Below are 21,042 nucleotides of genomic sequence, written 5' to 3' on the forward strand. Positions count from 1 at the left end.
TTAAATTACAATTACAGAAACGAGAGACCTATAAGCTACATTTTTCAGGATAAACATTAAACACACTTTTTAAATGATATACATACATCTCAATTTCAACAATTTTTTAAATTTTAGGAGAATTACTAATTTAAAAAACAAAGTTTTCACCACCCATTTACCTTCCTTACAATTCTCTAAATTAATACCAAATTATTACATTAAGTAAATATCAAAAAATCCACCTTTATTATAATGAATTTCAATTACAAGTTTGTGTAGGGTAATGAAGTTGTCTTCTTGTTTATGAAAGTATAAAGTCATGTGGGTATCCAACATCCTCAGAGATATAAATAACAAAACTTTTGGGGTGTGAGTGGCTTATCGAATACAGCCTAATTCTTTCAATACAAAATTGGTCAGTGGAGACACTAAGCCCAGGAAACCCCTGCTGGGGTGGAGGTAGATAGTCCTGACAGAAAGCAGAGAGGCAGGAGAGAGCAGCAAAGCCCATGAAGTCAAAGACACTGAGGAAAGGGAGGTCAGGGTGGATTCTAAGACAGCCTAAAGCTGACCATGGAAGACTTCACTGAACTGCATTTTGAGAAACGATAACTGCTCAGGGTAAATGAACTAAGCTATAATTTTGGATCCTAAGTATCCAAAATGGACAGACCAAGGACACCTCTGTCTGTGGGTAAACACCTGTGGAAAAGCGCAGACCACACTACAGCAACCAGAGTCAGTGTTAATCAACCAGGGTTCTCTCAGCTTGCTTGGCATTTATAAGAAACTCAGAATCAGCACCCCCAAGATTCTTGAACTCTGGGGAGTTGCAGAGAGGAGGGTGGTAAGATCCTGGATTTTCCCCTACAAGGGCTGCGTGGCCAGTGCAATTGTTTAAGAGAGAACTGCAGTCCTATCTTCAGTTTGTAGAGCAGTCACACAAGGTACACATACAGCAAACCATATCCTTTAAAGATATTGTATACTGTCACACTTTTCATTTTAAAATTGCTTTGTTCCACATGGGAACTTAAAAAGCAATTCAATTTAGATTAGTTGCTATGAACTAGGTAAACTGATAAAAGCTTCAAAATAACATAAATTGGTATGACATTAATTTAAAAGTCATTGTAGAAAGATAATTTTTTCCAAAATATCTGAGTTTACATTTCTAAGTGAAAATTCTAAAATAGCAACATAAAGGAACAAATCCTTCACTGAACTCTTACCTTTCCACAATCTTACACAGCCATCATCTCCTGAAGATGCTAGCACTGTTCCTGTTATATTCCAACTCACTCGCCAGACCTGAGAGTTATGGTTATCAAACTGAGCCACTATATGGATTTCAAATTTTGTTGGCCCACCAGAGGAAGTAAGTTCTTTCCTGTTAAAACAAAATTTTTCCTAGGAATTCTGAGGAAAGATTTTTAAAATACACATACACATTCTAAGTAAATAAATACAAATAGATTCACATAATTATTGTATAATAATATGCACATTCATATCCCTCCTCCTGCAGCTAGCTCACTGAGAGTTGGGCCATGTCACTTTTCATTTGACTCAGTACCCAGCATGATTATACCACAAAAAAGGTATTCAGTGAGTATTTCAAAGAAAAAAGAAACAACAAAAGAGGATCTTATTCCCCTAAACAACACTAAGGAATAAAATGGATGATGATAATTAATTTTAAAAGGAAAGCAGTAGGAACAGAAGAACAGGAGGAAAGGAAGGAGGAAAAAAGGAAAAAGAATTGAAACAATTTCAAGATGAAAGCTCAATCAATTATTCACAAAATGTCTCAGTGCTAATTTTCCCTAAGTCAACTGCCACCTCTCATTCAAACATTTATAGAGTACCAATTATATCCAGAGGATCCAATTCACTTATTAGCCTAAATAAACATAAGAAAATATGAACATCCTGTTTTCTCAATCCCCACCCCTAAAGTCATATTTTTATAGATACAATGTTCATTGAAGAATACATTCCTCAGATCACAGCTGCCTCTATACTCTCCTCCATAAATGAAAATAATTACAAGTTAAGACCACTTTCAAATTAATAACTTTGGAAAACTCACCTCACAGGCTTTAACGTAAAAATCCTCACATCTTTGGTTGCTATGGCTAGAATATGAAAAGACCGTCCCAAGTTTGGAGCAAATGCAATGTCATGGACAGGATCTGTGACTGTCATGAGGGTCTCAGCTTTTGCATATTTCCTAATGAAAAAACAAAAAATTTACAATAAAATTTTCAGAAATGAAAAATTTTTAAATCCACATGTTGAGGAACCTCAATTCTTTCACAATCCTCACAACAAAGTATTGTTTACCTCTGCTGTTATGTCCAAGTCCTAACCCCACCGAAACTTTAAATGTGACCTAATTTGGAAAAAGTATCTTTGTAGGTGTAATTAAAGATCTCAGGATGGGATCATCTGGATTTAGGGTATGCCCTAAATCCAATGTCAAGTGTTGTTATAAAAGACAGAAGAGGAGAAGGAGAAAAAAAGGCCATGTGAAGACAGAGGAAGAGACTGGAATGACACTGCCACACACCAAGAAAGCCTGGGCCACCAGAAGCTGGAAGAGACAAGGCAGGATTCTGGAAAAAGCAGAGCCCTGACAATACCCTGATTACAAATTCTAGCCTCCAGAACTCTAAGAATATATTTCTGTTTTAAGCCACTAGCTTATAGTAATTTGTTAGGGCAGACTTAGGAAGCCAGTCTAACCTCCAAAGTTTCTTCTTTTGATTTTTTAAGTTTAGCCTAAAACGATTTAACAAAAATTTCATTAGAATCAGATCTTGATTAGCTAGTAATAATTTTTTGAGAGAAGGGTAACTGATTTTCTAAGTATTTGAGTGTAAATAAAAAAGTGAAGCTGGTAACAGCTGACTCCTATATTTGACCTTAGACTAGTCACTTTACTTCGTTGGTCTCCTTTTTCATTAAAAAAATGGTGATAACATAAAGCTACCTATCTTATTTAGAAGGTGGTTGTCAGAATTCAAATTTCATAATATGTGAGAAAATGCCTTGTAACTTATTTAAATTCAGGGTACTTATCATTATCAAGGTCTACCTTAGTATTTTCACTCACCAATATAAATAAAATTATCCAATATTGGTTAAATTGTTTAAATATTTCCTGTGTACTAAATGGTATTACTACTCAGTAACTGGATGCTACATAGCTCACGATCACGTATCTCCCATGTAACAGGTTCAATCTACAGAAGAATGTTCTCTGCACAGCAAAGGAAACTATCAACAAAGTGAAAAAGCAACCTACTGAATGAGAGAATATATTTGCAAATGACATATCTGATAAGGGGCTAAAATCCAAAATATTTAAAGAACTCATACAGTCAACACCAAGAAAACTAAATAATCCAATCAAAAATGGGCAGAGAACCTGAACAGATATTTTCCCAAGGACACACAGATGGCCAACAGGCATGTGAAAAGATGCTCCACATCACTAATCATCAGGAAAATGCAAATCAAAACTGCAATGAGATATAATTCACATGAGTCAGAATGGCCATTATCAAAAAAAAAGAAATACCAAGTGTTGGCAAGGATGTGGAGAAATGGGAACCCTCCAACCTGTTGATGAGAGTGAAAATTGGTGCAGCCACTGTGGAAAAAAATATGGAAGCTCCTCAAAAAACTAAAATTAGAAATACCGTATGACCCAGCAATTCCACCTCCAGGAATTTAACCAAAGAAAACAAAGTCACTATTTCTGAAAGATATATGCACACCTATACTCACTGCAGCATTTTTACAATAACAAAGATATGGAAGCAAGCTAAATGTCCATCAATAAATAAGGATAAAAACAATATGGCATGCATACACACACACACAAATATTACTCAGCTATAAATAAGAATGGAATGTCATTTGCAACATGGACCTAGAGGGCATTATGCTAAGTGAAAAAAGTAAAAGAAATATCACATGATTTCACTTATGTAATCCAAAAAAAATAAAACAAATGAAAAACAAAACTGAAACAGACTAATTGATACAGAGAACACATCAGTGGTTGCCATTGGGAAGTTAGGTGAAATAGGTGAATGGGGAAAAAAATTAGTGAGGATGTCCAATATCTTGATCTGGGTGATGAATGACTCTGCACATCTCAAAATTCATTGAGTTATACACTAATATTTGTGCATTTTATTGTATGCACCTCAATTACTATATATGCATATATACATACATACATATATGAACCTTCAAACAACAATTACTTCAAAGAACCAGACCAAACCCCAAAAATAGCTGAACAGTATGATAACTTCCTAAGTCTATCCCATACATCCCCACAAGCAGACAGTTACTCACCCAATGCCCTTCCCCATTATCCTAAATGTAGAAAATGCCAGACACTATCTAACTCTCTTGCAGCTATAGCATGGGCAAATAATCCAATTCTGGCCACTGGGACCTGATGAAAAAGCCTGCTAAGATGCTTATAAAGAAGTTTTTTCTCCCTAATGTAAAGAGACATATGAAAGGAGACACCCTTTAGATCTGCAAAAGAGGACCTTGTATGACTTACTTCTACTTATCTACTATGGAACTGTCCTGGCCAATACAATCCACTAGCCACATGTACCTATTAAAAACTAAACTGATAAAAGTTAATAAATTCCATTCTTCAGCTAAAGTAGCCACATCTCAGACTTCAACAGCTGCATGTGGCTAATGGCCACTGCACTAGGTGGCACAGATGTTGGACCATGTTCATCATCACAGCAAATTCTACAAGAACAACATTGTAGACAGAGCCTCTGAAGAAATTCAAGCATCTACAAAAGCAGAAGGCAAGTATAAAAACCCAAGTAGAAACATTCTGAACTACAGAGTCTATGGGAGTTAAAGTAGTTCTCTTCTGCTTCTGGCCCTACCCAACAGCTGACTACTGAACCCAAGAATTTTGTCTAGCACCTGTGAGCTCTACCTTATCACCTAATAGATGCCATTTTCTCCCAAGACCCTGAGTACACCTCTGAAACAGCATTAAGGCTCTCAGAGGTATTGCAGATATCTTTTTTTTTAAATTAAAGTATCATTGATATACAATACTGCGATGGTTTCACATAAACAACACAGCGGTTTCAACATTCCCCCATATTATCAAGTCGACCCCCTCCATTGCAGACACTGTCTAGTAGCATAGTAAAATGTTAAGTCATTAATTGCCTTCTCTGTGCTGTAGTGCCTTCCCCATGACCTACCTATGTCGTCATTGCAAATTACAGTGCCCTTTAATCCCCTTTCCCCTACCAACCCCTCCCCTTGGGTAACCCCTAGTCCCTTCTTGGTGTCTGTGCATCTGCTATTTTGTTCCTTCAGTTTTGCTTTGTTTTTATACTCCACAAATGAGATAAGTCATTTGGTATTTGTCTTTCTCTGCCTGGCTTATTTCACTGAACACAATACTCTCTAGATCCATCAATGATGGATTTTATTTTCTTTTTTATGGCTGAATAATATTCCATTGCATATATGTACAACATCTTCTTTATCCAACCAGCTACTGAAGGATACCTAGGTTGCTTCCTTTATCTTGGCTATTGTAAAAAGTGCTGTGATAAACACAGGGGTGCATATGTCTTTTTGAATCAGGGATCTTGTTTTCTTCAGGTAAATTCCTAGGAGTGGAATTCGTGGGTCAAATGGTATTTCTATTTTTAGTTTTTTGAGGAACCTCCATATTGCTTTTCACAATGGTTTAACCAATTTACATTCCCACCAACAGTGTAGGAGGGTTCCCATTTCTCTGCATCTTTGCCAGCATTTGTTGTTTCTTGTCTTTTGGAAATTCACCATCATAACTGGTGTGAGGTGACATCTCACTGTGGTTTTAATTTGCACTTCTCTGATGATTAGCGATGTGGAGCATCTTTTCACGTGCATGTGGGCCATCTGTATTTCTTCTTTGGAGAGTGTTCAGATCCTTTGCCCATTTTTTAATCAGACAATTTTTTGGGGGGTGTTGAGGCATGTGAGTTCTTTATATATTTTGGATATTAACCCCTTATTGGATAAATCATTTACAAATATATTCTCCCATGCTGTAGGGTACCTTTTTGTTCTGCTGATGGTGTCCTTTGCTGTACCAGAAGCTTTTTAGTTTGATGTAGTGCCACTTGTTCATTTTTTATTTGTAGTGCCTGAAGAGATGTGTTCAGAAGAAAATTGTTCATGATTATATTCAAGAGATTTTTGCCTGTTTTCTTCTAATAAGAGTTTTATGGTTTCATGACTTACATTCAGGTCTTTGATCCATTTTGAGTTTACTTTTGTGTATGGACTTAGACAATAATCCAGTTTCATTCTCTTACATGTAGCTGTCCAGTTTTCCCAACACCAGTTGTTGAAGAGGGTGTCTTTTCCACATTGTATATCCATGGCTCCTTTATTGTATATTAATTGACCATATATGCTTGTGTTTATAGCTGGGCTCTCTAGTCTGTTCCATTGATCTATGTGTCTGTTCTTGTGCCAGTACCAAATTGTTTTGATTACCAAGGCTTTGTAGTAGAGCTTTAAGTTAGGGAGCATAATCCCCCTGCTTTGTTCTTCTTTCTCAGGATTGCTTTGGCTATTCGGGGTCTTTTGTGGTTCCATATGAATTTCAGAACTATTTGTTCTAATTTGTTGAAGAATACTGTTGGTATTTTGATAGGGAGTGCACTGAATCTGTAGATGGCTTTGCGCAGGATCACCATTCTGACAATATTAATTCTCCCTATGCATGAGCATGGGATGTATTTCCATTTATTCGTGTCTTCCTTAATTTCTCACATGAGTCTTGTAGTTTTCAGAGTAGAGGTTGCAGGTATCTTAACATGACCAAAATTAAATTCTTCTTCATATGCAGTTATACTCTACCTAAATATCCCATTTCCAGAGTTTCTTATACCAAGAAACTGCCTACTAGCCACTGAACTACTAAGCCAGAAGCTTGGAAATCATTCTGATAGCGTCCCCTTCTTCACCTCTGTCAACTAATCCATCAGCAGATCCTATTGAAACCACTTCTTAAATTATTCTCAAATTGCCCACTTCTTTCCATACCCACTGCCGCTCCTCTATTCCAAAGCCACTACAATCTCCCATCTATTATAACACTATCCGAGCCCTGAATCCACTCATATAGGTCTCCAAAATACACCTATGGAGGGGTTAAACTACAACTGACTCTGTTATTTCTCAAATCAAAAATCCTTCAATGGCTTCACATAATAACCCTTAAGATAAAACCTAAACATTGAACACCAGGTCTTGCAGATAGAAGCCTTGCATATTTCTCACCACACTCCCTTTTGCCTATTATGTTCCAATGATAGTAAAACTATACTGGCTCTCTCTTGTTCATGGACTTTATCACATGCAGTTTTCTCCATGTGGAATGCTTTGCCCACTTTGTCTGGCTAACTTCCACTTATACTATAGGTCTTCTTTTGGGTGAACCTTTTGATCCCCTCTCCCAAGGAGTAAACTTTTAACATACTGATTCTCCCAGTTTGTAAAATTCATCACCATTTTTTTTTACTTTTTTCGGGTTTTCCCTGTAAGATGGTACATACTGGGAAATCAATTACCTTCTCTTCTACATCATCCAGTCTTATTTATCAGAGCACAGAACTTAGCATATCACAGGAAATCAGTAAACATGTAATAAATAATGCATAATTCAGTTAATGAATAAAGGAATAAAATTTTTAAAAATTAAGTGCAATTTGGAACAATTAAGACCAAAGCAGTACTAACCTGGTGTTTTCATTATATTCAAAAATCTGTACCTTAGCTGTTGCATTTGGACTACTGTCATCACTTCCTACTGCTATCATGGGGGAATGAGCACGGGAACTAGAAATGAAGAGTAAGAAATATTTTACATAATTATAAAATTAATATACACATAGATTCAATGCAATCCCTTTCAAAATACCAACAGCATTCTTCAACAAACTAGAGCAAATAGTTCTAAAATTCATATGGAACCACAAAAGTACCTGAATAGCCAAAGAAATCCTGAGAAGGAAGAATAAAGCGGGGATGATTACGCACACTGACTTCAAGCTCTACTACAAAGCCACAGTAATCAAGACAATTTGGTACTGGCACAAGAACAAACCCATAGACCAATGGAACAGACTAGAGAGCCCAGATATAAATCAAAGCATATATGATCAAATGATACACGATAAAAGGAGCCATGGATACACAATGCGGAAATGACAGGCTCTTCAACAGCTGACGTTGGCAAAACTGGACGGCTACATGCAAGACAATGAAACTGGATTATTGTCTAACCCCATACACAAAAGTAAACTCAAAATGGATCAAAGACCTGAATGTAAGTCATGAAACCATAAAACTCTTAGAAGAAAACATAGGCAAAAATCGCCTGAATATAAACATGAGCAACTTTTTCCTGAACACATCTCCTTGGGCAAGGGAAACAAAAGCAAAAATGAACAAACGGAACTATATCATGCTAAAAAGCTTCTGTACAGCAAAGGACACCATCAGCAGAACAAAAAGGCATCCTACAGTATGGGAGAATAGATTTGTAAATGACATATCCTACAAGGAGTTAACATGGAAACCTACATAAAGAGCTCACACACCTCAACATCCAAAAGGCAAATAACCCCATTAAAAAATGGGCAGAGGATATGAACAGACAATTCTCCAAAGAAGAAATTGAGATGGCCAATGGGCACATGAAAAGATGCTCCACATCGCTAATTATCAGGGAAATGCAAATTAAAACCACAATGAGATGTCACCTCACACCAGTTAGGATGGCCAATATAGAAAAGACTAAGAACAAGAAATGCTGGTGAGGATGCAGAGAAAGGGGAACCCTCCTACACTACTGGTGGGAATCTAGTTCAACCATTGTGGAAAGCAGTATGGAGTTTCCTCAAAAAACTAAAAATAGAAATACCATTTGATCCAGGAATTGCACTCCTAGGAATTTACTCTAAGAATGCAGCAGCCCAGTTTCAAAAAGACATATGCACCCCTATGTTTATCACAGCACTATTTACAATAGCCAAGAAATGGAAGCAACCTAAGTGTCTATCAATCAGTAGATGAATGGATAAAGAAGATGTGGTACATATACAGAATGGAATATTATTCAGCCATAAGAAGAAAACAAATCCTACCATTTGCAACAACATGGATGGAACTATAGGGTATTATGCTCAGTGAAATAAGCCAAGCGGAGAAAAACAAGTACCAAATGATTTCACTCAACTGTGGAGCATAAGAACAAAGCAAAAACTGAAGGAACGAAACAGCGGCAGACTCACAGAACCCAAGAATGGACTAACAGTTGCCCAAGGGAAAGGGACTGGAGGGGTACGGGGGTGGGTGGGAAGGGAGGGAGAAGGGGAGTAAGGGGCATTATGATTAGCACACATAATGTGGGGGGGCGGGGCACGGGGAAGGCAGTATAGCACAGAGAAGACAAGTAGTGACTCTATAGCATCTTACTAAGCTGATGGACAGTGACTGTAATGGGGTATATGGTGGGGACTTGATAATGGGGGGAATCTAGTAACCACAATGTTGCTCATGTAATTGTATATTAATCATACCAAAAAAATTAATATGCACATAATTGAGAGAATCAAAAACTGGCTTCAAGCAACTCGATAACCCAAAAGTCACATGTCACTTCTGTGCCTGGATCCTGCCATATATGCCACACAGCGAAACATTGGGAGGCTGTGTCTTTGAGAATGCTCAAAACAGTGACTGAGGACACAACCCTTCTGGGTTGTTTTTACCACATTTTCTTATGGCTGAGATAGAAAGTAGCTCTGTTCCCAAAACAAAAAGGTTTCATACATTCAATAGACTGAAAAAAAAAAGACATTTAACAGGTCTTAAAATGTTTCTTCCTGAAAGGTTTAGTCATTAACTATGTAATAAAAAGTAACCCTATGGTGACCAAGTAAGTGTTTTGTACAGTAACCCCAATGGAAGGAGGAAAAGTAGAAAAGGCCACCCCTCAGCAAGGTATGATCTTACATGTCATTCTCCTCTCCAGCCACATTTGTGGTCAACTTCATTTTTAAAAAGGCAAAAGATATGCAAAAGAGAATGAACTCTGCTGAAGTGAACTCCAGGCTAAATGTTTTTCCTTTGATGCCTAAGGACCTAGAAATTGATTTCCTTTGCCTCCTACATCCAGATTATGTAATACCTCTATGAACCTGACACTCTTGCTTAACCTTTGACCTTGACAATGTGATCTGCCAAACTCATTAAGTTGAAAACAGAATGTGGTAATTTTAAAAAAGCCTTAATTTTTTATTTCTAAAGCTTTATTAGTAAAACTTCTGATAATAAGACCAAATTACCTAAGATAAGAAAAATACCAGATAACTACAAAGTGTTCCAGCAATAAAATAAAATTACAAGTTATTCATAGTTATTCTTGGCCAAAGAGGTGTAAATTCCACAGTCATTTCTACATCTCAAAAACTTTCTTTTTCAAATGTTCTACAAATATAACTTTTTTTTTAACAGTATTAAATATTTGAGTAAGGACCAAAAGTATATTTATTCTAACATATTCTAAAACTACTAAAACTATAATTCTTTAAAAAATCACTTTAAAATCAAATTGTAAAAGGTCCAGATAACAATATGAATCAAGGATTATCCCATTTGTACATCCAGAAATAAGATGTTTGCATTCAAACTGTTATCCAAAATGACTCACAACTAAACGGTGAGAAAAATCATCCAAATCCTGACTGAATATAGTAGACTGATTAACTGCACTTTCTTTTCTCCTAAGGTTCCATGGAAGTGATAAAAGAAAAACACTGTGACTGCTATAAATCAGAGTGTGCCATCAGAAATTAAGAAATTTGGAGGAATTACAATCAGACAGGCAGCAGATCAGAGAGAGAACATGTAATGGGAAAAAGCAAATCCCATACTACTATCATTAAGGAGAAATTCCAAAAGCTCCAACCTCCAATAAATACAGAGAGTAGGAATGAGTCATGGGGCAATCATGAAGTGATTCATTTAGAGAACTGCAATCAGAAGGCCCCATGGCTGGCAGCTGACTCTGCTCTGAGCTACAGAAGTCTGAGGAGGGTTCCTAGCGAGATGATTAGAAGATAAAAGCGGAGCTGTAAGAACCTGAAATAAAATACAGTAGTATACCAAAACTGGCAGAGAGAGGGACAAGAAACAAAATACATAGTGTTCCATCCGCAAGTCAAGTTCTCCTGACTTTGGCGATTTGGGGGTACCCCAGCCTGCCAGTTCTCTTCTAGTGGTCTATATTCCTCACAAGGAAATCCTGCCAAACCACTCCACCTACTTAGATGAAACTCAGCCAAGCCCCTAGTACAAGACTGAGCTGTTAACAGAGCACCTAACAGGAGAAAAATACTAATATCGGTTTTCTCTACTGGCTGTAAGTCTCTTAGTCATAAACACAAATAGATAAGCAAAGACTAACACAAACTTAAGGAAAACAAGGAGTATGAAAGATAAACACCAAGCTATACAAACAGGTCTTCTGAAGAAAATAGGTAAAGCAGATCTTCATCATTTGCAGATTCTGTATTTATAAATTGACCTACTTTCTAAAATGTATTTATAACCCCCAAAATTCAATACTTGGGGCTTTCATGGTCATTCACAGACATGCCTAGAGCAACTCTACAAAAACTTTGAGTCACCTGATGCACATGTTCCACCCTGCTCTGCCTTCTTGTTTCAGCTCTCATACTGAAAACAAGTGTTTGTTTTGCACTCTACCACATTTTCTGCATATTTGTGCTCTATGTTGGTGATTTTGCTGTTTAAGTGGCCCCCAAGTGTAATGCTGAAGTGCTGTTTAGTGTTTCTAAGCTTAGCAAGAAGGCTGTGATGTGCGTTATGGAGAAAATACCCATGTTAGATAAAAGCTCCATTCAGGCATAAGTTTTAATGCTGTTGGCAGAGTTCAATGTTAATGAACTAACTATATTCTAAATAAAGTGTCTTTAAATAGAAATACACATAAAACAGGGTTAAGTATTGATCAGTTGACAAAAATGTGATCAAAGGTTTGTGGGAACCTCATCCTGTATTTCCCCAAGGAGCAATGGTTCAGTCAGTGTAAGCTAACTCAGTGAAAGACTTAACAATTAAAAAGATTACCACCCCCCCCCCCCGTCAACTCCCAAAATCTATGGATGGTACAAAATGTATACCTGGAGAACAAGTTGGACATCTGGAAGAGAGTAGTAAATCTCCAAACAATTTTAAGAACATGGAGAATAAATCCAGGAATAATAAAAAAATGAGTTTTCCACAAATGAGTTTTGCAACAACATGGATGGAGCTGGAGGATATTATGCTCAGTGAAATAAACCAGGCGGAGAAAGACAAGTACCAAATGATTGCCCTCATTTGTGGAGTGTAACTGAAGCAAAACTGAAGGAACAAAACAGCTACAGATTCACAGATTCCAAGAAGGGACTAGCGGTTACCAAAGAGGAGGGCAAGTGGGGAAGGAGGGAGAAGGGGACTGAGGAGGATCATGATAGGCAAACAAGGTGTGGGAGGAATCAGGGGGAAGACAGTGTAGCACAGAGAAGGCAAATAGTGACTCTGTGGCATCTTACTACACTGATGGGCAGAGACTGCAACGGGGTATGGGGGGAACACGATAATATGGGTGAATGTAGTAACTACATTGTTTTTTCATGTGAAACCTTCATAAGAGTGTATATCAATAATACCTTAATTAGAAAAAAGATGAGTTTTCCAAAAAAGACAGAATAGAGAAAACAGAAGATAAATTTTCAAAGAATCCTAAGATACCCCAATTTGAGATAATAACCTTTAGTTTGAAAGGGACCACTCAGGGTCAAGCAGGATGAATTTTCAAACACCAACACCTAATAATATATGTCTGGATTTACTTCAAAATAATGCAGTTTTTCTTTTTTTGAGGGGTGGGGAGAAGCTGGGAGGGAAGACATACAGATTAAACAAGGAGAGCTTTAAGATATTTTAGCTGAGTGAGGGACATGTGACATCTATGTATTATACTTCTGTTACTAGTTTTGGTGTATCTGAAATTTTCCCTAATAAAGATGTTTTAAAAGAAAAAACACCTAGAAAAATTCTGGTTAAATTTTAGAATTCTATTATCTCAAATCATACAAAGCATTTAATTCCAAGAGGTTTTATGACCTAAATGTGATTCCAGAATACACATGACAAACTCAATGTGGGGAAGAATTTCTCAAATAAGACACGAAAAAGCACTATAACAATAAAGGAAAGTGATAAATATGGCTACATTAAAATTCAGAACCTGTTTACTATGAAAAGTCATCAGTGTGTCAAAATGACAAAACACAAACTAAGAGAATGTACTTGCAACAGAGCTCAAAGTAGTAAGACAAAATGCTAAAAACTTCCAAAAAGAACAGGCCACCTACAAAAGAACCACATCAGACTAACCTCAGGCTTCTCATTAACACCTGAAGTTAAAAAGATGCAAGAAATAGTATCTTTGATATTCTTACATTTTGAACTTAGAACTCTAATTAAAACTAGCCAAACTACAATTAAGGTGAGTTAAAATTAAGATATTTTCAGGTATGCTAAAATTCAAAGACGTTGCCATCCATCTAGTATGGGAGAAAATTAAGAGCTAAGAGCTGTGCCACCAAAATGACAATAAATCTAGACAACACGTGATATGAAAATGTGAGAGCTAAGTGTAACCAAGAAGCAATCATGAAAAAAAAAAGCACATCAGAAGTTGACACCAGATTATTCTGCATGAATAACAATTTTCAAGAAAAAGCTTGCATTTGCATCTATAATGAATATTCACATAATCTAATACTGTAAATTTCCTTGCTACTTAATGTTTACAGTCAACTTGTAGTCAAAAGACAAAATATACATATATATTAAATGTTTACAGAATGTAAATATAAATGTTGTAAATCTCACCAGTATATAAGCAATATAACAAAATATTAGGAAATGGAGGGGTAGACGTGAGGTAAAAGCAAAATAAGCTAATTTTTTTTAAAAGAGCTATGAGTCCACGTATAGTCTATAAAAGTTGATAAATCACTAAGTAGAGAAATATATCACTCGAAATTATAATCACCATTATAACTAGAACAATTATCAACATTTCTGCAAATAAGGTATCTAACTAGTCATACCTTCAGAAGTGGAAAGCTTTGTAAATGTGCTAAATTCATCCCTCATAGAGAGAGTACAGATAACAAAGGTAAAGTAAAGGTAACGAAGCAAGAACCAGAGGTATAAGTAAATTGTTTAAAAATATAGTAGTGATTACTATAAATAAAACCTAAAAACAGAACTATTAACAGTATTTGTTTTTAGGGGATAGGGGAACTTTTGTTTTTCATTGTACACTCCTCTAGACTATTTGAATTCTTTTCTTTACCAAGTGATTCACCATTCTTTTTAAAAAATAGTTTTTATCAAATGATTTCACTCATCTGTAGAGTATAAGAACAAAGAAAAAACTGAAGGAACAAAACAGCAGCAGACTCACAGAATCCAAGAATGGACTAACAGTTACCAAAGGGAAAGGGAAAGGGACTGGGAAGGATAGGTGGGAAGGGAGGGATAAGGGGAAAAAGGGGCATTACGATTAGCACACATAACGTAGTGGGGGGGGGAGACATGGGAAAGGCAGTATATACAGAGAAGACAAGTAATGATTCTATAGCATCTTACTATGCTGATGGACAGTGACTGTAATGGGGTATGTGGGGGGAACTTGATAATAGGGGGAGTCTAGTAACCATAATATCATTCAAGTAATTGTACATTAACGATATCAAAAAAAAAAGTTTAATAAAAGCAACTATGGCATAGTACTAAGTCCCACTCTATACATCAGGTAAAGGAATAAAGTAGGAGTAGATATACTAATACACAGGAAAATGCCCACAATGTTATTTTTAAGTATGAAAGGCAAATTGCAAGGAAGGAAAACATATGTCTATGCATGTCTGTGTGTTTTGTGTCTACCTGCATGTGACAGCATATTTGTATATTTGCATATATTTATGCATTATATTTACTTGCATACATTTATGCATTATTATAATGCATTAAGTATTTATTTGGATATTAATGGAAAAAGCCAAGAAGGTGCACACCAAAATATTTACAATGGTTGGCTCCTTCTGTTGGGTAAGGAAATAGGGGAGCAAGAGACATGACAGGGTGGAGAAAGGAGAATTTTTATTTTACATAATATATATATTTTTTTAAATAGCGAGTATGACAACTTAAACGGTTTTAAGTAACAAAACCATCAAATGCTTAGCTTAAAAATTACCATTTTTACCAGGATTATGTTACCAGAGGTTTGCTGTATAAGCTTACCTTGACGGGTTCCAAGAAATGCAACTACAGCTTAGCTTACACGAGATCTCATGCTGCAGAGACCACTGGCTGAGATTCATGACATCTGGTGCCTCATATATTCTTACTATACCATCTGCTGAACAGGTTGCTAACATAAGACCCATATGCTTAGGAGCAAATTTCACATCAGTAACGGATGTTCTGCTATCCACTAGAGTTGTCCTCTTAACCTGAAAAAGAGAAATTTAACATTATAAATTATATACATAAAGAAAGATTTGTAGTGTGCAAAATACATAGGTTCTGAAACCACATAGAACTCTGCCATTTATTAGGTGTATAACCTTGAATAAGCTATTTACAACATGCCTAGGCCTCAATTTCCTCCAAAGCACTTGACAAAAATACCACATACACAGCTGGCCAATAGTAACAAATTAGCAACCTATAATTAATTACTCTCTTTAAGACAGAATAAAGTCAACCTTAGAAAGTCTAACTTTATTAAAGTACATAAGTACTCTCTCTTGAGCAGACTGGTCACTAAACCACTAAATCCGAGCATTTTCATATACATAATTCTGTCATGCAAAGTATGCTTCAAGCAATAAATTAAATGAATTGAGATGCTTAACAGTGAAATGGAAGGTATGCAACTTCTTTGCCTAGGCATAAATGTCAGTAAATCCTACTTGAACCACCACTATCCACTTTTTATAAGAAGGTGTTTAGTGGAGACCAATAGAATGGTACAAAGCTGGCACTGTGATAATTACAGAATTCCAACATAGCATTCAACTTACTGCTAGAAAAATCCCTCTACTTTACAAACTTCCCTTCTCTCCTCCCCTTAAGCAGACCCTAGTGTAGAGTGTAAAAAGATCAACCCCTCCCATCATAAAAAAAAATGTAAAACAATATGAACAGCAGGCAAGCTACAAACCTACAGTAATTAAAACAGAATGGTGTTGGCATAAGGAAAGAATTATAGACCAATGGAATAGAAAAGAGCACTCTCCGTATATGGTCAGCAGATTTTCAACGAGAGTACCAAGACCATTCAGTGGGGTAAGGACAGTCTTTTCAATAAAAGGTTCTGGGAAAACTGGGTATCGATAAGCAAAAGAATGAAATTGGACACTTACCTTATACCATATGCAAAAATTAACTCAAAATGATTCAAAGACCTAAATGTAAGCACTAAAAGTATAATACTCTTAAAAGAAAACTTTGGGGAAAGTCTTCATGACATTGAACTTGGCAATGATTTTGTAACTGACACCAAAAACACAGGGAACAAAAGAAAAAAATAAACTGGATTTCATGAATTTGTGCATGAAAGGACACTATCAAGAGAATGAAAAGGAGACTCACAGAATGGGAGAAAATATTTGCAAATCATTTATCCAATAAAAGATCAATATCCAGAATGTATAAAGAACTCCTACAATTCAACAAAAAGAAAAAACCCAATTAAAAATAATGAGCGAAGAACTTAAATAGACATTCCCCTAAAGAAGTAAAAGGGTTCTGGTAATAATTCCAATTTTGCAGCAGGGGAGGGAAAATCCCCCATACCAACAAACAATTCTCAGTCACCAGCAAAGTATTAGAGAAAAATTTAACTCAATTCTGACACTACCTGGACACAGCATCAGATTCCACAGGTTTAAGTGTTTACTCTTATAAGACCACCATCCCAACCCCCACTTCAGACCTGTGCTTCTCACTAACTGGTGGCTTATACTCAGTTCCCAAGATCCCCTACTCAGAATTGATTAATTGGCTGGAGCTGCTCATAGAACTCAGAGAAAAATTTTACTTTCCAGAGTACCAATTTATTATAAAAGGCAATCATTCAAGAACAGCCAGATGGGAGAGATACATAGGGCAAGGAATGGGAAAAAAGCAAGAAGCTTTTATGTCCTCTCCAGGCTAGCCACTCTCCCCAGATCTCCACAGGTTCACCAAACTGGAAGCTCTCTGAATCCCATCCTTTTAGGTTTTCCTGGAGGTGTCATTACATAGGCATGGCTTATTAACTCACTGGCCCCTGGCGACTGATTCAACCTCCAGTCCTTCCCTGGAGGTTGGGGAGTAGGACTAAAGTTCCATCCCTCTAATCTCATGGTTGACTCCACTGGCAACCAGCCCCCATCCTTTGGTGCTTACCAAAGTCACCTCATTAACATAAGGTAACATAAGAGAACTTTATCATGCTCAACACTTAAGAAATTCCTAGAGTTTCAGGAGCTGTGAGTCAGAAACTGTGGATGAAGACCAAATATATGAGAAATACATATATATATGTTGTAAGTCATAATATCACAAGAAGATATACAAATGACCAATTAGCATATAAAATGATGTGCAATGTTATTAACCATAAGGGACTGCAAGTCAAAACTATAAGGAGCTACCACTTCACATCCACTAGGATAGCCACTATTGATAAAGTTAAGTAACAAACATTCGTGATAATGTGGAGAAATTAGAACCTTCATGTACTGCTGGTAGGAATGTAAAATGGTGCAGCCACTCTGGAAAACAGTTTAAACATAGAACTACCAAAAGACCTAGCAATTCCACTCCTAGTATATCTAAAAAAGTTGAATGCAAGGTCTCAAAGAGTTGTCTATACACCAGTGCTCAGAGTAGCATTATTTACAATGGCTAAGGTGGAAACAACCCAATTGTCCATCCACAGATGAATGGATAAACAAAATGTGGCACATACACACAATGCAGTACTATTTGGTTATAAGAAGAAAGAAGTGGATGTATGCTAAAATGTGAATAGACCTTGAAAACATTTTGCTTAGTGAAATAAAACAGACATAAAAGGACAAATATTGTATGATTCCACTTATATCAGGTACCTGGAGTAGTCAAATTCATAGAGACAGAAAGTAGATGGAGGTTAATGGGCTGGTGGAGGGGGAAGTGAAGGTACTATTTCATGGTATGCAGTTTATATGGGGAATGATGAAAAGTTTTGGTATAGATGATATATTGGTATATATTGGTGATAGGTACCCAGCACTATGAATGTAATTAATGCCACTGAATTGTCCACTTACAAATAGTTAAGATAAATATTATGTATATTTTACTACAATAAGAAAAATGTAGCAGCAAAAAAGAACAGTACTGACAGCATGCAAGCATTAGTGTGGAGATGGGGAAGACTTGCAGGAATAGAGAAGAAAACATTGTATTTATGTCCTTGGAAAGGCATGGAATACATCCAGTACACACTAAAAATCTGTAATAGTGGTTGCCTCTAGGGAGGAAATTGTATGGCCAGAAAAGAGGAGGAAGCTCTCACTATATACACTTGTTTGTACCTTTTGAATTTTATGCCTTGTGCCTGATTATCTATTAAGAAAAATAGGGGAAAAAAAAAACACTGGAATGAGTCTTAAAGATAATCTAGTTCAATTCTCTCACATTTTATACAGGAGGAACCTGAACAACACACAAATTATGTTCTTGCCTAAATTCAAACATCTGATCAGAGAAGAGCTAGACTTAAAGTAGAGGCAGATAAAGCATAGTATATTCTGTAAGAAAGCAAAGGTAACTGCAAAAGAGAAAAAAAAATTTTTTTAAGGATTTTAAAGGGTACACTTTGACAAAGCAAATACTTTGGATTCATAAAATTTACAATCAAACAATGCCACCAGTGCTCCTGAGTACCATTCCATGCCCACAACAAAGTTAAATAAACAAGTAGGAGAAAAACATCGAAAAAGAAACTGGCAAACATAGAGGGGGAGTGCTAACATCTTACCAAGTGCCTGAAATGTTCTTGGAAAGACTGATGAATGCTCTTTGGATACTCATGCACCACCCACCCACACATCACCCCCCAAACTCCCTCAAAACTAACAAATGTCTCACCCAATGACTCTGTCCTCGAAGTTTATCATTTGATTCTCCTACTATTTCTTCCCATACAGCAGCTGTTCGGTCAAAAGAACAGGAAGCCAAAACCTGTCCAAATTCAGGATGGGCCCATGTCACACGCCACACAGATCCACTATGTGTCTGAGGAGTTTAAAAAAAAAAAATTAAGTTTACTCATAATTTCACACATTTAAGGTTTTACCTGAGGAAATAGAATAGAGGTATTTTTAGTTTTCAGTAAGAGGAGGAAACTGATCTACTTAACATCTAATAAAAAAGTTCAATTCTAGAACTTTAACCATTTTTTTTTTGGTATTTTTTTTTATTGAAGTATTTGGAACAATTCAAACACTGATGAAGCCATCTGGGCTGCAGTTTTCTTTGCAAGAAGGTGTCTAACTACAAGTCCAATTTTTAAAATAGCAGTGTCTGCAGGTTGTCTATTTCTTCTTGAGTGAGCTGTGGCATATTGCATCTTTTAACAAATTTCTCCATTTCATCTAAGAGTCAAATGAACTGTAGTGCTCACAATATTCCCCCATCCTTTCAATATCTGTGGAATCCATAGTCATAGAACTTCAACTTTTAGAAAATATTCTATATTTAGGATTAAAGTCCCTCAGGAATCAAGTTCTAACATTTTACAGTTCACCAATGAACAACATGGGATTAGGGGCACTGACCGATGTGCAGTCAAAAATCTATACATTAAATTTTAACTCCCCCAAAACTGCACTACTAATAACCTATTGTTGACCAGAAGCCTTACCAATAACTTAACAGTTGATCAACACATATTTCCTATCTGTATTATATACTGTATTTACAATAAAGCAAGCTAGAAAAAGGAAACTTTTTTTCAAATTTTTAACAAATCTCCAAAAAATTTTCCAATATATTTATTGAAAAAAAAATTTGCATATAAATGGGCTCACACAGTTCAAATCTATCTTGTTCAAGGGTCAACTATACCAAAGCAGAAAACTCCAGCCTGATAAAGTTGAGCTCTTCCAGTGCTAATAGTTACAGACTTGCTTCAGGTTTAGCATAGCCAAGCTTTTAAATAGAGGTTCTACCAAACTACTATTTGTTTTACTTGCAAATTCTCTCTACAAGAAATATCTACCTACTAAAATAAATAGAATTCATCAAAATTATTTGGTTCAAAAGCCTAACAAAGGAACTAGCCTAACAGTACACAGAAAATGTAGCAACAGAATGCTTAAATGATTCTAACCAATGTCTGGCTAGACTATTCTAGGAAAAGAGGCTATGAGTGAGCAAATATACAGAAGCTCAAATCCTTGTATTCTGAGAAAATAATTTAAATCTCTGTAATATTACCTTTATATATGAAAATTTTACATATTATTCTTCAATTCTTCATGTTAACAAGGAAATAAAAGGATAAAAAGGTCTTATCATTTTACATCAACAGAATTTCATCTGTATTTTTCAGTAAAAATACTAGATGACAAGTATCAGTCCACCAATTACATTTCCAAAATTTGTTTCATGTTTCTGTATGTCTAAAACTCTTATACTCAACAGAAAATAAGTAAGGAAATAGTGAACAATATATTAGATCAGCTAAACTTAACAGATATCTACAGAACATTCCATCCAAAAGCAACAGGATACACATCCTTATAAAGTGTACTTGGAACATTTTCCAGAATAGATCACATACTAGGCCACAAA

General features: G+C 36.1%; 1 protein-coding gene across 4 annotated transcripts in view; it reads right to left on the reverse strand.

Moving 5' to 3' along the window:
* SEH1L (SEH1 like nucleoporin) overlaps positions 1-21,042 on the reverse strand; it is a 32,153-nt gene that overhangs the window by 3,570 nt on the left and 7,541 nt on the right. For 3 of the 4 annotated variants that reach the window (XR_005027148.2, XM_036897242.2, XM_036897243.2), the window contains exons 3-7: positions 19,336-19,482; positions 15,451-15,662; positions 7,795-7,893; positions 2,075-2,215; positions 1,215-1,372 (exon numbers count right to left, since the gene is read on the reverse strand). Coding sequence is in view for 3 of the 4 variants with exons in the window: in XM_036897242.2 (XP_036753137.1) it covers positions 1,215-1,372; positions 2,075-2,215; positions 7,795-7,893; positions 15,451-15,662; positions 19,336-19,482 (757 nt within the window). In the remaining variant the exon portion in view is untranslated. The remainder of the gene's footprint in view (positions 1-1,214; positions 1,373-2,074; positions 2,216-7,794; positions 7,894-15,450; positions 15,663-19,335; positions 19,483-21,042) is intronic. The other variant, XM_057504022.1, reaches the window with a different exon arrangement.

The sequence above is a fragment of the Manis pentadactyla genome, chromosome 6, assembly GCF_030020395.1.
Source record: "Manis pentadactyla isolate mManPen7 chromosome 6, mManPen7.hap1, whole genome shotgun sequence".
Classification (NCBI taxonomy): Eukaryota; Metazoa; Chordata; class Mammalia; order Pholidota; family Manidae; genus Manis; species Manis pentadactyla.